The sequence below is a fragment of the Fulvia fulva genome, chromosome 10 (assembly GCF_020509005.1).
Source record: "Fulvia fulva chromosome 10, complete sequence".
NCBI lineage: Eukaryota > Fungi > Ascomycota > Dothideomycetes > Mycosphaerellales > Mycosphaerellaceae > Fulvia > Fulvia fulva.
This window is the reverse complement of record NC_063021.1, coordinates 373474-391180: the sequence shown is the minus strand read 5'-3', so window position 1 is coordinate 391180 and position 17707 is coordinate 373474. Positions and strand designations below refer to the sequence as shown.

Below are 17707 nucleotides of genomic sequence, written 5' to 3'. Positions count from 1 at the left end.
GGGGAAGATACGATAGGAACGGGTCCACGGAGCGCTTGACTCAACCTCACCGGTTCTGCCTGGCGACCCAGAAGTTCTCTGGAGGGTGATGGCGTTGTTTGCTCCTTCGTAGTAGGAGACGCGATGTCTAGAGCCCGCGGAGAGAGAGAGAGAGACTCGGCATCGGGGTGTTTGCGTTGCCACTTGACAGCATTCTAGATTTCTCGCCGCTAAGAAGCGCCTATGGGTATCCCAATGCTACATTTTCGACGAGTCGCTGTTGAAGGCTACGAGTGAGCTAGCGGCTCCTCCCAGCATACAGGGCATTGAAGACATGCGCACTTGCTCCTCGAGGTGCGCGCGCTTTTGGGAACTCCCATACTGACTGAATGGAGTCGATGGGTACGCCGTGGTGTTCGGCAATTTTCGCGTGCAGCCAGCAGTCTTGCTCGAGGCAGTACTCGTCTACATGGGCACATGGAAGGGCAGACATAAGCCACCAACACCGGCGCAGACTCGTAGGGAATTCGAGCGCGTACTGAAAATCGTGTACGCGGTGAAGTACAAGCTGACAGCAAACAGCATTCGCCTTTTTGACAAGGAAGTGGAGAACGCTGGCACGGTGGTTGAGATGCCACAGGAAGAGCGCATCAATCCCATCACCGACGTACCCAACAAGGTCGAAATCACCGTTGCTGTTCATAGTGACTGGACGACCAAAGCGTGATCGAGTTTACCCCACAATTGTCCTAGCGTTCCCGGACGAGGACAAGTGCGTCGCGGCGATGCTGAAGCCGGCCCTTCCCTTTGTAGGCATGATAATCGTTTGTGCCTTGACTGTCCGACCTCGAGTCGGTTCGCAGGCGGATGGTCCGGGTCGAAGAATCTGTCGCACGAATCGCTATGCTTCAAAAATACAGCGAGGAAACTCTGGACGAAAAGCCAGAGTGTCAAAGCCAATGCAAGGCGACATGTCGTGCCTATATAGACCTACCAGATCCAATAGTGCTGGCATAATGAACACTCTCACACTGCATTACGCCACGTTCCTGATCGCGATTGGCTCAGCCGCAACGAGCTGCATGTGCCTTGTGGGAGCCGACGAACGCAGGACCTTCTCTGCAGGAAATAGAAGTCGTTCGTTGAATGCCGCGCACTCCTTCATGTACGTTGAGTGAGCATGGAGCAACGCTGGAACACTCGAGCATCGAAGTCGCAGCCAAGCGTCTGGACGCATACTTGCGCAAGAGCAGCGAGGAAGAACGTAGGACGTGGGCGGACCCTTTGGGAGAGCTGTTGAGGCCTGACAGGGGCAACCAGGGTGTTCGTTCTGAAGTGATCGGCGGGTGAGTTGGCGTAGGCAGCGGTGTAGTGCCACAGATGTGGTGATCGAGCGCGCGTTCTTGGACAGGACGGTGGTACTGTACCGCGAAGCTATCACCCCAGCATTGCTTTGTTGATGGGGAGTGTGGTGTTCTTCACAGTGAAAGTGGCTGCAGTGGAAACGCGGGACGGGAGCGGCATCGCGGCAAACCAGGATCGCGTGTGCTTGGCTGGCGATCGCAGCAACAGCCAACACGTCACGAGCAGCACATCCAACAGCACCAGTTCTCTGCACGTTGGCGGGAAGTGCTTCAGCTGCAGCCAGAACGCACACGGCTTCACTCTGCCAATACTGCCGTCCTCTTCACACTGTCGTTGTGCCAACAGCTTCTTCTGCGCGACGTGAGAAAGTGAGCGGAGACACAGCTCACCGCCGGCTGTGCTACCACTTTCTTCACCATCGAGACCATTCACTTCAGATCTTGGACCCTCTGTCAGATACCCCACCGCTTCACAACGACGCTTGGTTTCTTCCCGCGCGCGCACCACGTGCATCTCACATCGGACCTCCTGTCATCCAACATCGAGACATCAACACTGCGATCGCATCGACTCGACCAACACGTTTACTTCGCCGCCACGACGACTCGAAGGCACACGCGCTGTCTGAGCCACATCGGCACCTGCGGCTAGTTCACATGCCTTCCTGCCGTGACACCACCACCGCTCGCTGCTCGTACATGCAGTCTGCACCCCAACAAAATCCTTGAGGAGTCGTGATTTGTTGTCAGCATTGTCAACATGGTCAAGCCCGACCCAAAGCATAACTGTACGTACATGTAGTCTGTGGGTGAGAGGAGCGCACGCCCTAACGAGTTCCGTGTAGACTATGCCGACCTCGATCTACCTACTACCGCCTCTGTCGACGATGTCCGAAAAGCCTACCGAAAGCTAGCCCTACAGTACCACCCCGATCGCAATGCAGGCAAAGAGGAAGAATGCGTGCCTCGTTTCCAGGCAATACAGGCAGCAAATGAAGTGCTGAGCGACGCCACAACCAAAGCAAAGTATGACCAAGACCGGCGAACGACAGGTCTATATCCCGCCTTCAAGACCGCTGGGCCTACACCAGGCAACCCATATGCCGCCACCTCAGCATACCCACCGCCGCCTCGGCGAACACAACCAGGAACATGGCAACGACCTGCTCCTGCTGCCGGTCAGCCCACAGGTGCCGATCGTTTCACAAACTTTCCACGTCCAGCGAACGCCATGCCTCGCGGGAAAGACTCAGCAGACAGGACACAGCAGTTCCGCGCGTGGCAGAACATGAACAGCGGACCTACACCAGAAAAGCCTCGATACCCGAATCCAGGACCCCCACCGCCGCCTCGATCTCCAAACCCACAGACACAGCAGCAAAACGCTGCTCGACCGAGAATGAACAGGGCAGACACGAAGATACCACCAGAGGAGAAGATCAGGGCAGGCTTCAGGTATGGTGGAAGTGCTGCACCGGCGGCGGAGCAACAAACGGCATGGCACGCTTTCCAGACAGCGAACGCAGGGAAGCCGGGTATGAACAGTAAGAGGCCACAAGGCAGAGCCCCAACTACACCACGAAGACCTGGTGGCTTCGACCCAAATGCGCCTGGCTCAGACGAGCGGCCAGCTCCACCATCTACTGGTCACTACGTGCACCGGCATAAGTCGGAAGATTTCACTGCCGATGGTTTCCCACCCCCTCCACCTGGTCCGCCCCCAACGTCTGCACCACACTCTCCGACACCACCACAGAATTTGAGACCGTTCCCACCACGACAGCCATCTTCCAGAGGTCGAACACCGAATGATGAGGTTCCTTATGCGGAAGGCAACAGGGTCAGCACTCCGTACGCGTCCTTCATCGGCGAGAAGCTTCAATTTGGCGACGGCCTCCGCCGCTCGGCAAGTACCCGGGACACGACTAGACTACAACCAGAGAGTAACAGTCCCAGTTCCAGCCGGGCCAGGAGCAGCAGCCCACCTTTACGCCAGACCAAAACCGCCGACGGTACCACGAATGGTCGTAAGCAGGGTTTTGCGCCAGGTGTATCCAGCGAATCAAGCGACGGCAGCGAAGAGTCATCCGAGTTCAACCCCGATCAGACCGAGTCGCCAGAAGAGAAATCTGACAGCAGTGCAACCAATGGCAGATCGCAACACACTCCTCGAGCACCAGAGGACAGGCCGAAGAAGGTGCCACGAGCACCGAGCTCACGGCTCAACGGATCGAACCTGTCTGCTGATGGACCATCACTTGATAGTGGCCATCAGTCTGACAGCGGGCGTCCACCCAGCATGGAGCAGCGACCAAGCAGCAACAACATGTATGCAAACCCCTCTCCTTCTGCTAACACCCCTTCTGCACGTACCGCCAGCACTCCTTTCAGTCGCACAAAATGGATATCGGATGCGTTTGGGTCTCTATCATTCGGAGTGTCCAACGCAGCCAAATCTGCCATACCGAAATGGGCTGTCCCTAGCTCTGTGTCGCCAAGCGCCTCTTCCTCGACTTTGAAGCGCAAAGACAGTGGCATTGAGACTGCTGCGTCGTCGAGTCCGACACTCGCTTCTGCTCAAGACTTCGAGCATGCCAACAAAGATCCATTGTGGTATCAAGCTTCCAGCGCGACACGGCAGGCATACCTCAACTTCCGCACACAGCTCAGAGCACTCTGCGACAAGGATGAAGATCTCAACTTGCTCAATGTGGAGGTGTTTCTGAGGTTGACCGCCACAGTACGCGACGGCAAGTCCGTTGGGGATATGTCCTGCGACCGTTTGCTCAAGGATGCGATCTATCGCTTCCCCTCTGTTGGTCTTGAACCAGTGTCAAGAAGCATTACTGACAAGCAGTCTTCTGCGAACAGTTTCCACTTTCCTGTCAATGGCGATACATTCAACCCTACAAAGAGCCGCAGCTTCGATAATATCAACACGAAGTTTTCTCCTGATGGCTTCAGCGGGACATTCATGGGATCACCAGGTACTGCCCAACAACCCGACTACTTCACTGCAGCCGGACGTCGACCATCCCCCGGTCGCCGAGGACAAGCTCGTCGTGCTGATCGTGCGAATACTCACGACGGTGGTCCAGCGAGCAACGGCAGCACACCAGGCAGTATGGGTCCGCCACCACGACCAGACGAGACACAGGCTCAGCCAACGACTTTCACTTCTCCTACTGATGTCAAGTTCGACGAGCAACAGTGGAAGAGCACATTCCGCGATCCCTCTTGGACATGGAAGCCGGAAGTACGAAATGAATCCCAGAACGGGTCGAGGTCGAAGACACCTAGCAGGAAAGGCAGTCGGCTGCACACGAACAGCCAGACTGCAACGACGGGTACGCAAGAGCAACCACATATCATGGTCGACGAACCGGATACTGCCAGTCATGTTGACCCAGCCGCCACGACTACCGGCGATGCGGACGCAATGGACATTGACACAGAACCGCCTGTAAGCTCGATTCCGCCGAATGCCGAACAGGAGACAGCTACACAGCCGACGTCCACGAAGGGCCCACGCTATGTGTCGGTGGAGCCATCGACGTGGCGGAAGCAACAAGAAGCAGAGCAGCGTAGCCCGAGTGCAGCACGACATAGTCGAAATGCCACGGAACCACAGCTGAAGACGAATCTCGACGACCTGTCTCATGTCGAGCCGATCGCGAAGAGCGCAGATGGTCTCAAGAATCTGGCAGACCTGAGCTCAACTTTACCGTTCCAGTCATCAGCAGCGGCCTCCACGAGCACGCAGTCTTTACGACCACAGAAACTCGTGACTCCCAATGTGCCCAAGGCGCCACAGGCACCTACGAAGTTGACGAAGCAGAGTTGGCATGTGTACGCACTTGCTTTCGGCACCTATCTGGAGCATTTCCATGGCTTCAACAAGACCATGCTGGCACATTTCGACACTCGTCAGAAGCAGGCTGACACACGTATGGTGAACGGCACTGCATGGCTGGAAGCGACCGGAGATCCGACATCGCAGATGGGCTGGGGTCATTACCTCAAAGGTGTACTGGAGGACGAGGCAGTCCGCACAGTCTGGGATCTTGGATGTGAGCGACATCTGGAGGCCGTGAAGAAGTTTCAGGACTTGCGAGAGAGGGTTAGGAAGCTTGTTTCGCAGGGCGCCTTGGTGGATGCATGAATACCATATTCTGGCATGAGGAGCGGGATTGACTAGATTTTGCGAGGCGTCGGGGAGGAGAGTGCCGCCGAGCGACATGTGAGCCCGGAGGCAACTTTGTGTGAAGCATGGAGTGGAGTACTGGACGATGATGATGGGCATAGGCATGTTGTTACACTCGGCTTAGCTTGTTGTTTTATACCCCGTTCCTTGCAGGTTTGGAGCAAGTGAATAGAACAGGCAGAATGGTACTTATTAGCCAGCGAGCGAGTTGAAGAAATCAAATGGACTGCTCTGACAGCGCGACGCGCTACACCCTCTCTCCCCACCACTAGACGATCGCTCTCCATAGCGGCAGTGCAAAGTAGCAGCACAGCATGTCAACACGCAGTGTATGGAATAGGTGCGCTTCGACTTCTTCCGGGTACACAGCAGGTCGTAACGGATCCCATGTGACGGTAGTGACCCTTACCTCGGACGTAGTAGTCGATCTACAATGTAGTTACTGCTTCGAAAGCTGGTGCTATGCACAAGCGAGTGTACGGGCGTGTACGACAGATAGAGTTTGGATGAAAGAGGAGATCTTGGACATCACGAGCCAATGATGGGGGGAGCCAAGTAAAATGGACGGTACCATGTTGTAGACATAAGATGGGTATGGACGTAGGGTTTGAGCCTCACATCGACGACTACAGCTTAACGACAATCTTGCATACGGCTTTCACAGTGATTGAACAGCACAGGATACAGCATATCATCACAGCACCAAGACCGCAATGCAACTCCTCACCCTCTTCCTCACGATCCTGACCCTCGCCACCGCAGCTCCGACTGTCGATGTCGAAGAGAGGCAACTCAATGGTGTCCTCCTCTGTCCTTTAACAGGATCTCCGACGTGTGAGTTGCAATGTCAACTCCTTACGCAGACTTGTGGGCAGTGTGCGCCGAATAAGTGAGTCAAAGTCACCATCAAGGTGAAGGAGGGAGTGGATGGAAGGGAAGGAGAGAGCAGGGCTAATGTGATGATGATGTAGGAAATGTTATTGTTGTGATGGGACTACTGTTTTGGAGTAGGGGATGATGGGAGCGCGTGGTCACTTTGCGGAGGGTGGAGAGACTTCCTAAGGGGGCAGGGACGGGCGAGAGGTGGATTGAGGTAGCAAGGGACTCGAAGCGCTATGTCAACGACGGGTTCCCAGAACGAGGGAGCCGTACCGCGCATAGGATGTATACTGCGTCCGCATAGAGACAAGACAGCTCATTTGGATGCCCTCGACATCGTCTGAGATGCCTGTGTGGGTCTCGAAGTAGTTGTGCTTGTCAATCGTTGAATACATATTCGTACACCGCGCGAACTTCTTTCCAGCTTATCAAAGCCTTCTATATCGCGGAAGAACACAAGTCTGCTCGGCTCGGCAAGGTTGTAGAGTTTGTATTCGAGGAAGTGCACACAGAGCGCGTCGTTCGGGTTTACCGTGTGCATGGATTATGGGGGAATTCGCGTAGCTCTTGAGATGGTGGTGTGTGCTGCGGTCGATGTAGAGTGCGCAATGTTGGTGTATAGCCTGCCGGAATATCTCATATCTTATGCTGCCGAGTTGTGCTCCGCTCTTTGATCACCGCGAAGCCGCGCGTGGGCGCTGTCACCTGCTTCAGGTGAAATTGTCACATGCACTTTTCACGGGCTCTACTCTCAATCTGTCTGCATGTACTTCTGCGTCCGTACATGACTCTGCATAGTCATACTTCAACGTACATACCAATGCACGGATCGGCCATCTAGACGACTTTACCAGCAACAGCATAGCCGATCCCGAATCCTCGGGAGGTGATGTTGTCTCGATCGACAAGGAAGCGCGTCGATACTTACCGCTGGATGAGCTCAGCGATAATGCTCGAGAGTCCTATAGCTTGGCGTAGAAGTTGCAATAAGTCTGAAGGCGACGATGCGGTAGCAGTATGTTGCGAAGCGCATCACGATATTTGACTCCATTCAGTGCTGACGTTCATGCTGCTGGGCACGTTGGCCCACTCTAGGGCTGGAAGTTGTATTGACGTAATGCTCGCGCTGACCTTCGTCGACGATTGGAGAGTTTCACATGCTTTGATTGCTGTCATGTGAATTAGACATTAGCATGTGATCTACGCTCTCAGAATAACGTACATACATACCAATGTACGTATCCCTATGTCCCGACGAGTCTCAACAACGAGAGCATCTGCAATCCAAATTCACCGGGAGTAAACGTCTCTCCTCTGAGACAGCGCGTGAATGCCCTATCTCTCCCGGATCTCATCGTCCCTCCTCGAAGGTCTGCGGTAATAGCACAGAACGAGCTTGTGAGCGAAGGCGCGGTGGTCTGGAGCGCTTTGATGTTGGCCGACATGTGTTGTCTGTTCTGGTCTTGATGAGCCGTTGTGTCAATCCTTCACGTTAAGGGAAGGAAGTGGTGGTCATTGTCATGGTCATACTCATACTATCCACCGCAATGCTACGCCAATGCTGGTATCATCTCTATCATTCATTGCACGTCGCTTGCACTCTTTATTCGAGCTTGCTGACCTGCAGCACAGCCTTTCCAAAGTTCTTGCCCGCCAACATACCAATCAACCCCTCCGCCGCATTATCCATACCCTCCGTCACACTCATCTCCGCCTTAAACTTGCCCTCGTGTATCCACTTCTGCACATTCTTCTGGTGCTCCTCGGCGTACTTCGGGCCCATGTTCTCGTCCATCACAATGAACCCCTGCATCTTTATCCTCTTAGCCACAAGCTGCATCAAATTCTTGATCGGGTATTGCTCCTCTGGCTTGAGGTTGTATTGCGACACCATTCCGCAAGCGATGATGCGGCCGAAGGGGTGGATATGCGTGATGGCGGCTTCGAGGTGCTCGCCGCCGACGTTCTCGTAGTAGATATCGATACCGTCGGGTGCGAGGCGCTTCAGGGCGTCGAGGGGGGCTTCTTTCTTGTAGTTGAAGCCGGCGTCGAATTGGAGATGTTTGGTGATGAAGTCGAGTTTCTTGTCGTCGCCGACGCTGCCGATGACGGTCAGGCCTTCGTGTTTGGCGAGTTGGCCGACGATTTGGCCTACTGCGCCGGAGGCGGCGGAGATGAAGATGGTCTCGCCCTTCTTGGGCTGACCGATCTCGTAGAAGGAGCTGTAGGCTGTGAGGCCGGGCATGCCCAGGGCGCCGATGAAGAGTTTGGGGTCGAGGTTGTAGGGGTTCTCGAGGACTCGGAAGCTGTTGGCTAGGTCTGCGTCGATGGCGCTGTACTCTTCTGTCCATGTGCGTGGGGCGAAGAGGAGCTGGCCGCTCTTGAACTTGTCGTTGTCGCTCTTGAGGACTGTGAGGATGGCGGCGTTGGTGATGGGCTTGCCGAGCTCGAAGGGTGGTGCGTAGGACTTGACTTCGGGGGCCCTCATGCGGCCACGCTGGTATGGGTCGAAGGAGACATAGTGGACCTTGACGGTCACGCCGCCCTTTGGTGGTTGCTGCTCGGTGTCGAAGTCGCGGTTCTCGATCTTGAGGTGCTTGCCGGATTCGGGCCAGCCTGTTGGCACCTCTGCGAAGATGAGAGCCTTGTTTTGGACCATGTTGGATGCTGTGGTGGAGTGTGAGTGTGCTGTGTGTTGGTGGTGAGAGAGCAATGTGTGTTACTGGAGGGGATGTGCCTGAGCTTGCCTCGACTTATGTAGGAGAGATGCTGTGCATTGAGAGACTAACGAGCAGACATATCAACACGGCTTACAAAGCTCTTTTGGTGGCATGATGCTACGGCCGAGCCTTAGGTCAAAGCGGCTCTTGTGCAAGAGATGTGCGGTAGAAAGACAGACAGTTCGATGTGGCGGGGTGGTTGTACAGGCTTGTACATGGGTGCACGCTCGGGATGCTGTCATCAACGCTGCAACAGCCTCGGACGAGTGTGTCCCTTTGCACAGTTTGAGCCGATTGTTGTTCTGGAGAATGCTCCACGAACGACCAGACACGACGTGCGGGTGGCGCTCGTGCTGTCGTTCTTTTTCCTTGCAGTTGCGCGTCTCTTGGCGAATATGCCCCTCAGCGGGGGAACTGCGGCATAGAGGCCGCTCTCCGTACAGTACGAGCCAGTCTTGCGCAATGGATGATACACAGACGGCCATTGCTCGGCGTCGGTAATCGATGAGTCAAGTCCATATGTCAGCGAGATGGTATGCTCGGTCTCGTAAGCAGTAAGAAAGATGGCATTGCAATGCCGCTGAGTCGTGCGCCGAGTCGGCGGTTTCGGTCGCCGTGCATGCATGTGGAACGGTGACATGGTTGTTTAAGACAAAGTAACGCGCGTAGTCGGCCATTCAACACCATCTTCACACCACATCCGTGACAAAGCAACATGGCAGACCAGAAAGTGCCATTGGACGCACCGCCAGCCTACACAGACAATCCACAGCCTGCCACCAATGCCTCCGCCCCTCCCAGACAAGGCGTGCCCGTCCCGCCACGGCCATTGGATCTGCCAGCCTTGTCGATGATCCGTGGACGAAGAGTGATATTGGCATCGGCTTCACCTCGTAGACGCCAACTCCTCGCACAGGTAGGACATCATCCCCCCAGCACAACTATCACAGAGTGCTGAGTGGCTGAAAAGCCGCCCTCAACAGATCGGCTTGACACAACTCGAAATCATCCCCTCCACCCTCCCCGAAGACAAAGACAAATCCCTCGCACCCTTCGAATATGTCCTCCAAACAGCCGAGCAGAAAGCACGCAACGTCTACCAACAGGAGATCGACTCCACAAAGGGCGAGCCAGCCCTTGTTCTCGCCGCGGATACGGTCGTCTGCACCCACATGGGCCAAATTCTGGAGAAGCCCCGAAATGAGAAGGAGCACTTTGCAACACTGAAGATGCTACGCGATCAGAACAACGGCTGGCACAAAGTATACACGGGCGTCGTGTGCATGGCGCCGTTGGAGAGTCTGATGGATCCGGGCTATGCTATTGAGACGCATGTGGAAGAGACGCACGTCAAGTTCGATCAGGATGTCACCGATGACTTGATGAAGAGCTATGTCAAAACGAGGGAAGGTGCAGACAAGGCTGGTGGGTATGGTATCCAGGGATTGGGAAGTATACTGGTGGAGAAGATTGATGGCACGTTCGATAATGTGGTAGGACTGCCGTTGAGGGCGACCCTGCAGTTGATTGAGAAAGTGGTCGTGGAGCCTGGTGTGCCGGAAGAGGTGGATCAAGCGATATAACTCGGTCGTTGAGATGGATGTGAACATGGCTGGCGGATTTGAGGGTGCCGCGGTGCATAAAAGTTGATGTGTAGTATGAAGCGCTTACATGACTATAGAGACCGTTTTACATTACGAGCATAAAAGCATCATGATCATACACAACCGTCCGCTTACATCAAGATACGCCACCCTACTTTGATCTACAATGGCAGCAACGACACCAGGATCACACTTGGCGAGACTCGCTGATACTGCGGCATAGCATGTACTGCTCATTTAGATGTGAGACAAGCGCTCAGATACCCATGCACCCCCCATCGGCGAGACAACTTCACGCGTCGAGCGCGCCGGTCCATCAATCCAACATCCCAAGCATCCAACATGCTTCTTCCCTCATTCCTCGGAACAGTAGTCGCCCTCGCAGCCACCGCCGCCGCATTCGCAGGCTGCACCGACTGCTCCAACAATTCTACAGAACCCTACATCGACGTCCCAGCACCATGGACCCTCAAAGGCACAGTGTACTCGACCTTCCTCCTGCCAGGCTTGGGGATCCCGCTCGATGGCAAATTGCCCGAGAAAGCATTCCCGCCACGGGAACGCCAGTTCCCGGAGTCGATTGAAGGCAATTATACTGGCAAAATCGGCATCATCCAGGTCGTACACTATAGCGAGAGTCCAGTGGGGCCATATGATGAGATGTTCATCATTCCGGGGTTCTTTGAACATGAAAAGGGTGGCAAAGTCGTGGAGAATTTGAGGGCTAGTAGGATTCATGTTAGTCATAAGTATGTGACTTGGACAAGTAGGAGGAGTGAGTCGTCCCGTCTTCGCCCATGTGCATCTATCAAGCATCGCTGCTAACGTGCTGTCCCTTCTTTGCAGATTGGAACCAACCCAAACACATCGCCCGCTTCGACTGGACGAGCAGCCAAGACGGCTCCGAAAGCGTCAAGATCTACCCCTTCGACACCACCGGCGACTCATCGGAATCACACCCCTCGAAGAAACCTTGGTTCCGGATGACATTCTCCCCCCTCCTCCTCGAGAACCTCCTAGGCCTCAACCTAAACCTCCTCAGCCTCCTCTCCCTCGAAGGCCTCAACCCGAAAATCCCCTTCAACTTCGACCTGATAGATTCCCTCGGAATCGACTTGACGCTCGTACAACCTCCTGTCCCCCACGGCAACGATACCTTTGGCGCCATTGTGGAAGGAGGTAAAACGTGGAAGAGTGTTGTGCCGGGACAGAAGAGTGCGAAGACGAGTGTAGGGACGATGGATCTGGATCAGAGTGGTGGTGATGGAGAGGATGAGGGGGAGAATGCGGTGGGGGATGAGTTTGAGCGGAATTTCTGGCCGGGGATGGGGAGGTATAGTGTGGGGTTGAAGATGGAGGAGACGGAGTTGGGGTTTGGTGAGGCGGAAGTTTGGGAGTAGGGACATTTGTTTCGGGAGAATGCGAAAAGGTGAGAATGGGTAAAGAGGGCAAGGTACGAAGCGCAGCGCCGTAAGATCTGAGAAGCATAAATGGACTGGTAGCTGAGTTAGTGGCGCGGTAGTAGGTTTTTGGTAGAAGCATCGATGCATCAGGCGCTTCCCAGCATCTTTCTACCAACTTTCTTTAGGCTGCCTTGACCCCTATGTACGTACAACATACAGCCAGTCTGATCTAGGAAGCTATGTGAGCTCAGTGAGAAGTCTGGCAACGATACAGCCTGCATCGAAAGTTGTTGTAATGCTTTCGCTGGGAGGGTGGGAATTCGCCGCGATTCTGCTGACGATTCACTCGCGATTCGCGCTCATTGGCGATTCGCCGACGATTCGTGCTCGCTGGACGATTCGCTGGCGAATTCAAGACCGCACTCTTCCATCTAAGTAGCAACACAATCGCTATCATCGACTTTGCATAGGATGTATACTGCCTTTGCACAAGGGAAGAATGCATCGACCTCAAGCCTTGGAGGCGCCTTGTAATCATGTTGTCCATCACATGCCCACCTTCCACCAGACTCTCTTCCTGAGCCCCGTAGCAGATGCTTTCTCTGTATAATCACATGTCGACGTACATTCGAATGTACGTATCCTCTATCCAGTCGAGCTACGTATGACATCGGACATTTCGCTGTACGTATCCGTGGTCCGGACAACTTTCGCCCCAAAAGTATGACCGATCCCAGTTCGTTGGGAGTGAATGCTTCTCGACTGAAGAGCGCGTGGACGCTCATCTCGGGGATATTCTAGCTTCCATCTTCGAGAGCTCGTAGGAGTGGCCTGAAAGGTCCTCATCTACAAAATCAATGTCGCGTGAGAGGATCGTAGACGCGCTTTCTTGAATTGTCCACTCCGTCTAGCGTTTGCATCCATGCTACTGAGCACGGCGCTACACAGTTAGACCTGTGCTGGTGTGGAGGTAGTAGTACTAAGGCACGTCGAAGACAAGTTCACAAGCTTCGCTCACGAATCCCGTGAATTGAGTCTAGCATGTGAATCTGTGTTTTGATGTGATCTGAGCATGTGGTTGCAATACTCAAGATCATACTCACAAGACTCCTCCAAAGGCTATAGTATGTCCATCCTGGAATCTCAGGCAGAGACAAAGGATCGATGGCTTTGTGCCCCGGCCACGATGCTCTTGAGCAGAATATCCATTCCGCGCAATCTTCGTCGCCGCCAGAGAAGCCCATCATGACAAGACCCACAACGCTGTATCACGCGCTCCACCTGCCCTCCACTGCACCATCCCCCTCTTCAACCTAACCCCTCCTCACCCGTCCCCATGTCTCGCCTCCCCCCTCCTTCTCCCACCCCCTCAACCTCGCCCGTTGACTCTCCTCAATCCTCCCATTCTCCCTCCAAATCGCCTCCCTCGCCCCTTCCCATCTCCTCCTCTTCCCCGTCTCAAAGAGCCTAAACATCGCCGGACTCGAAAAGTCATTCAAACAAGCCCGATACAACTCCGGCTCCCTCCACCAAAACTTCAGTGCCGTGGGACTTGTCCACCGGGAAATGTAGCCAAAGTGCTGACGCATCCCGAGACCGGCGGTTTTATCGTACCAATCCGCCATGTCCGAGAAGGGGAGGATGGCGGTGTAGAAGGTTTCGCGCGCGTTGTATTTTTTGATGAGGTGGTTTCGCCAGGCGAGGAAAGTTGCATGCCAGTGGAGCATTGTGGCGTGAGTGGGCAGGGAGCTGTTTCCGAGCCATATTTGCGAAATGGAGAGGATTTGGACTTCGAATTGGGAGAAGCCGGGGTATGGGATTGCTGCTTGGCCTTGGAAGGCTAGGGAGGCGCGGATCTTGAGGTCGGGGTGCAGGGGGAAGATGTTACGGTATAGGTTTGCGGGTTGGCCGAGGGTTGGGTATGGGTTTAGGTCTGGTGGGGAGAAGGAGAGGGGGATGTAGAAGTGGTAGCCTGTGCAGTAGATTATTGCGTCGATGTCGGGTAGGACTTGGCCGGAGGTTAGTTCGACGGTCTTTGGGCCTGTGATCCGCGCGACGGATGCGACGGGTTCGCAGGTCCCGGCTGAGAGATGGGGGTATAGTTCCTCGACGATGAGGGGTGTGGTGACGGCGATGGAGCGGGCTTTGCTTACGCCCCAGCTCTCGGGGACGTTTGGGTACGCTTTCTTCGACATTCCAACGAGAAGCTGGTCCAGGATCCAGAAGAAGGCTGCAGGGAACCAGGCGGAGAGGTATAGACTGAAGAGGATGAACCAGAAGGGAGGGAGTTTGTCGAAGGGTGCGCCGTCGGATGTGTACCGAGGTGTGAAGACTACGCCAGAGCGGTGGGAGATCCACACCTTTTTGGCGTGAGAGGCGAGGCCGCAGGCAGCGTCGCAGGCTGAGGCGTGGAGGCCTACGAGGAGGACGGTTTTGCCGGCGTATTGGGATGGGTCGTGATGGTTCACGACGTGAGTTGTACTCCCGGCGAACTTTTCGATGCCTTCAAGTTTCGGAAACTTTGGCTTCGCGAAAGGACCTGTCGCTACGCAGACCTTGTCGAAATACTCAGCATGAGTGGCAGCGTCATCTGAATCCTTGCCAGGATCAAAAATAACGACAGCCCATCGATCTTCCTCTCTTCGCACTGCCGACACTTTGGTCTTCAAGTTGATATGCGGCCACAGCTGAAAGTGATCACAGTAGTCGTTCCAGTACTTATACAGCTGAGCTGAAGTCGGGAAATCGTCAAAATCATCGGGCATGGGAAAGTCGGTAGCAGCTGCACGATACTTGCTGGTGTTGAAGATGGTGTTCTCCGCTGCGGAGAGGCCGTTGTCTGTGGAGACCTTCCAGAGCCCGCCCACCCAGTCACGACTTTCGTACAGGACCGCATCAAAGCCGTCTTCGCGGAAGATCTTGAGCGCCATGAGGCCCGTTGGGCTGTAGCCTCGTGTCAGTGTGATACCATATCGTTGCGATTGTTACCTTACCCTCCACCGATGACTGCCACGCGCTTAGCCATACTGCTGCACTGCGTCTTGCGTGAATAGCACAGCGGCTGTCTACCTTGGACAGAACACCATCTCTGATGGAAGCGATCCTCTTGTAGTCCTCGGTCGATAGCAGTGCGGCAGCCGGCGAAAGAAGGATTTAGGGTATGGAGTGCTGTACGAGGGTGAGACCGGCACGAACCGAGCTGAGAATCCTCTGATGAACTCGCATCCTACGAGTTGCGTGTGCCTTCCCAGTGATGGTCGTACGGCACGCGTTCTGGCTCGATGGATGACCAATGATGATTTGTAGTCTGTGTAAGCATGCTCTTGCGACACTCTTACCTCGGCTTCGCTAGCGAATGCGTGCCCCAAGACGGCGCGTACCACGGGTAACATGTGCCAAGGGCCATTTCGCATCCTCAGCATCTCGCAAGCGTGCGGGTAAATCCTCTCACGACCAGGATGTGTTTGCTGTCAGAGCGGCGGATTTGCCGGCACGCTTGCGAGATGCTGAGGATGCGAAATGGCCCTGGCAGATGTTAGCTGTTCTGATAGGATCCGGTGACCACAGGATCTTGGTGGTACACACTTTCGGGCCCGGAGATGGGAATACAGCAGCCTCCCACGGCTACTGGTGGGATTGGTTTCGCAGGATGGAGCGAGCGAGACCAGGATCCAGAATGGTACGCTGTGCGAGTGCGAGCCGGGACGGTCGTATGAAGTAGCAGAGAAGGCTCGCGATGAGAGTATACCTACACGAAAGGATCAGCTCGCCTAAACATTCGGTGGGCCTCCAAGGATACGCCAAGGTGCATGAACAATGAATAATACGCTCGAGCCGATATTCCTCCAGTGGATGATCAGCCAACTGGAGCTGCCCTCTTCTATGCTGGCAGTAGATCGAAAAGGATGAAAAGGTAGAACGAAGCGCTGTCCAATGTAATTCTGGGTATCACATATTAGCATTATCTTCGAGACAGCTATGGATAGCTTGCGCCTCAAAAGCAAACAGGATCTGGCCGTCACCCAGCCGATCATCATTCCTGTCGGTACCATTCGTGTACTCCGTAACGCCTGCGATCCTCAGTATCGTTCAGAGTCGCTTTCCTGGGACAAAGATGAAAAGACAAAGGACAGCAACATCAATGATGAGGATGTACATCAAACTCATCAGAGCTCGTTTTATCAGAAGTCTCCTGAGAATAGTCAGTATCTACCGCAGCCACGAAGGCAATGGAGGACATACCTGATGAATGGCTCCTTTATCCGCGCGAAGCTGAAGAAGGTATATTCGCTCAAACCGAGCAAAGCAAGGAGGGGATCCAGCATGTACTGGTGTGACGCAAGGAGATATATGCCGACTGTGAAGGGTAGGATCAACCAGCATCGGGTGGCTCTGTTCTTGTCCAGGAAGATGAGGATGAAGGCAGCCCAGAATGCTGCAAACATCGAGACTAGGCCGACAATCAGACGCAGCATCAACGAAGGCTGCACAATGTTGCCCAGTGCCTTCTGCCTGAGGAAGCCTGGGAATGCGTCGCGTTCCATGGCTTGAAAGACGTAGTCCTTAGCTCCGTCAAACACCTCTGGATCGTCACGGCCTTCGCGCTCGATTGCGTGAGTGATGTCGTTGAGAATTCCTTGTGGTAGAATGATCTCACGTTCTGCGCCGGGCAGAAGGAAAGTGTACAGGATCTTCTCGGCAGAGGCTCGAATGTCGGCACGCGCGACTCGGTTCTCGGGACTGTTGTTGCTGTTTACGATGGGAGAATTCGACAGTCCGGTCATGAAGCTGGGTCTCGGTGGCTGCTCGCTGCCGGGAGTGTTGCCCTCCGACTGTCTGCTTCCTGTGCTGTTCTGTGGGCTGTGACCACTGCCATTGTCGTTCCTCAAGAAAGCAGACAGTCGCTGATCCGGTGTTTGCCTGTCGTTCGACTTCTCGCGGATGTAGGCACCGCTCGGGCCCTGCTCGGAGGAGGTTCGCTCGAGGCCGTTGCCATTGTAGTTGTCGAGAACCTGCGATGACCGCTTCGAGCCGGATTTGTCGAGTTCGGGTGTGGATATGAGGACTGATCGGCGTAATTCGCGGACGTAGTGTCGGCATAGCGACATGTGTTGGGAGACATCGAGCCTGTGATAAGATGTAAGCTGCCATCGATGTCGCTCATGCGTCCTGCTGGTCACTATTTCCCGCTGCCATTTGCTCTGCTCGCTGCCATCTGCTTTCGCGCCTGCCATTTGCTCTGCTCGCTGCCATTTGCTCTGCCCGTCGCCATTTGCCCTGCCTGCCGCCGCTCGCGCCTCCGTCCACCAAGATCATATCATACGTACCAGAAGTCAAGGTAATCGACGCTGCGTTGGACATCGCGCATGTAAATGTAGAAGGAGAAAAGATCGACCTGTTTCCGTCAGTTCACACTCGAGTCCGCAGTCGTGCTTGGGTGTCTGGTGGTCGTACTGGAGCGAGTGTACGGCGCGACAGCACCTCGAAGAGATTCGGCAGCCTCTGGCGGTTCTCATGGTTCGGCGTGGGCGATCGCGCCTCGTCCATGATGGCG

General features: G+C 54.8%; 8 protein-coding genes across 8 annotated transcripts; 5 read left to right on the top strand and 3 right to left on the bottom strand.

The window, feature by feature from the left end:
- Window positions 1–448: 448 nt before the first annotated feature.
- Window positions 449–706, top strand: CLAFUR5_11749 (uncharacterized protein; the record flags this gene model as incomplete). The annotated part of the gene is made up of 1 exon (XM_047910897.1): window positions 449–706. One exon carries the CDS (start codon window positions 449–451, stop codon window positions 704–706), a length of 258 nt encoding a protein of 85 aa, XP_047766864.1.
- Window positions 707–2103: 1397 nt separating this feature from the next.
- Window positions 2104–5505, top strand: CLAFUR5_11748 (uncharacterized protein; the record flags this gene model as incomplete). Its single annotated transcript, XM_047910896.1, has 2 exons — window positions 2104–2131; window positions 2189–5505. 2 exons carry the CDS (start codon window positions 2104–2106, stop codon window positions 5503–5505), a joined length of 3345 nt encoding a protein of 1114 aa, XP_047767106.1.
- A 755-nt stretch (window positions 5506–6260) lies between these two features.
- On the top strand, window positions 6261–6558 carry CLAFUR5_20041 (uncharacterized protein; the record flags this gene model as incomplete). The annotated part of the gene is made up of 2 exons (XM_059462893.1): window positions 6261–6436; window positions 6519–6558. 2 exons carry the CDS (start codon window positions 6261–6263, stop codon window positions 6556–6558), a joined length of 216 nt encoding a protein of 71 aa, XP_059319123.1.
- A 1471-nt stretch (window positions 6559–8029) lies between these two features.
- On the bottom strand, window positions 8030–9085 carry CLAFUR5_11747 (NADP-dependent oxidoreductase RED1; the record flags this gene model as incomplete). Its single annotated transcript, XM_047910895.1, has 1 exon — window positions 8030–9085. One exon carries the CDS (start codon window positions 9083–9085, stop codon window positions 8030–8032), a length of 1056 nt encoding a protein of 351 aa, XP_047766857.1.
- Window positions 9086–9861: 776 nt separating this feature from the next.
- CLAFUR5_11746 (dTTP/UTP pyrophosphatase) lies at window positions 9862–10729 on the top strand (the record flags this gene model as incomplete). Its single annotated transcript, XM_047910894.1, has 2 exons — window positions 9862–10062; window positions 10130–10729. 2 exons carry the CDS (start codon window positions 9862–9864, stop codon window positions 10727–10729), a joined length of 801 nt encoding a protein of 266 aa, XP_047766858.1.
- Window positions 10730–11092: 363 nt separating this feature from the next.
- CLAFUR5_11745 (uncharacterized protein) lies at window positions 11093–12150 on the top strand (the record flags this gene model as incomplete). The annotated part of the gene is made up of 2 exons (XM_047910893.1): window positions 11093–11525; window positions 11597–12150. 2 exons carry the CDS (start codon window positions 11093–11095, stop codon window positions 12148–12150), a joined length of 987 nt encoding a protein of 328 aa, XP_047766859.1.
- A 1316-nt stretch (window positions 12151–13466) lies between these two features.
- On the bottom strand, window positions 13467–15178 carry CLAFUR5_11744 (Monooxygenase aurF; the record flags this gene model as incomplete). The annotated part of the gene is made up of 2 exons (XM_047910892.1): window positions 13467–15096; window positions 15147–15178. The coding sequence occupies 2 exons, from the start codon at window positions 15176–15178 to the stop codon at window positions 13467–13469; spliced, it is 1662 nt and encodes a 553-aa protein (XP_047767105.1).
- Window positions 15179–16242: 1064 nt separating this feature from the next.
- CLAFUR5_11743 (uncharacterized protein) lies at window positions 16243–17700 on the bottom strand (the record flags this gene model as incomplete). The annotated part of the gene is made up of 4 exons (XM_047910891.1): window positions 16243–16345; window positions 16396–17280; window positions 17481–17548; window positions 17608–17700. The coding sequence occupies 4 exons, from the start codon at window positions 17698–17700 to the stop codon at window positions 16243–16245; spliced, it is 1149 nt and encodes a 382-aa protein (XP_047766860.1).
- Between the last annotated feature and the right edge of the window lie 7 nt (window positions 17701–17707).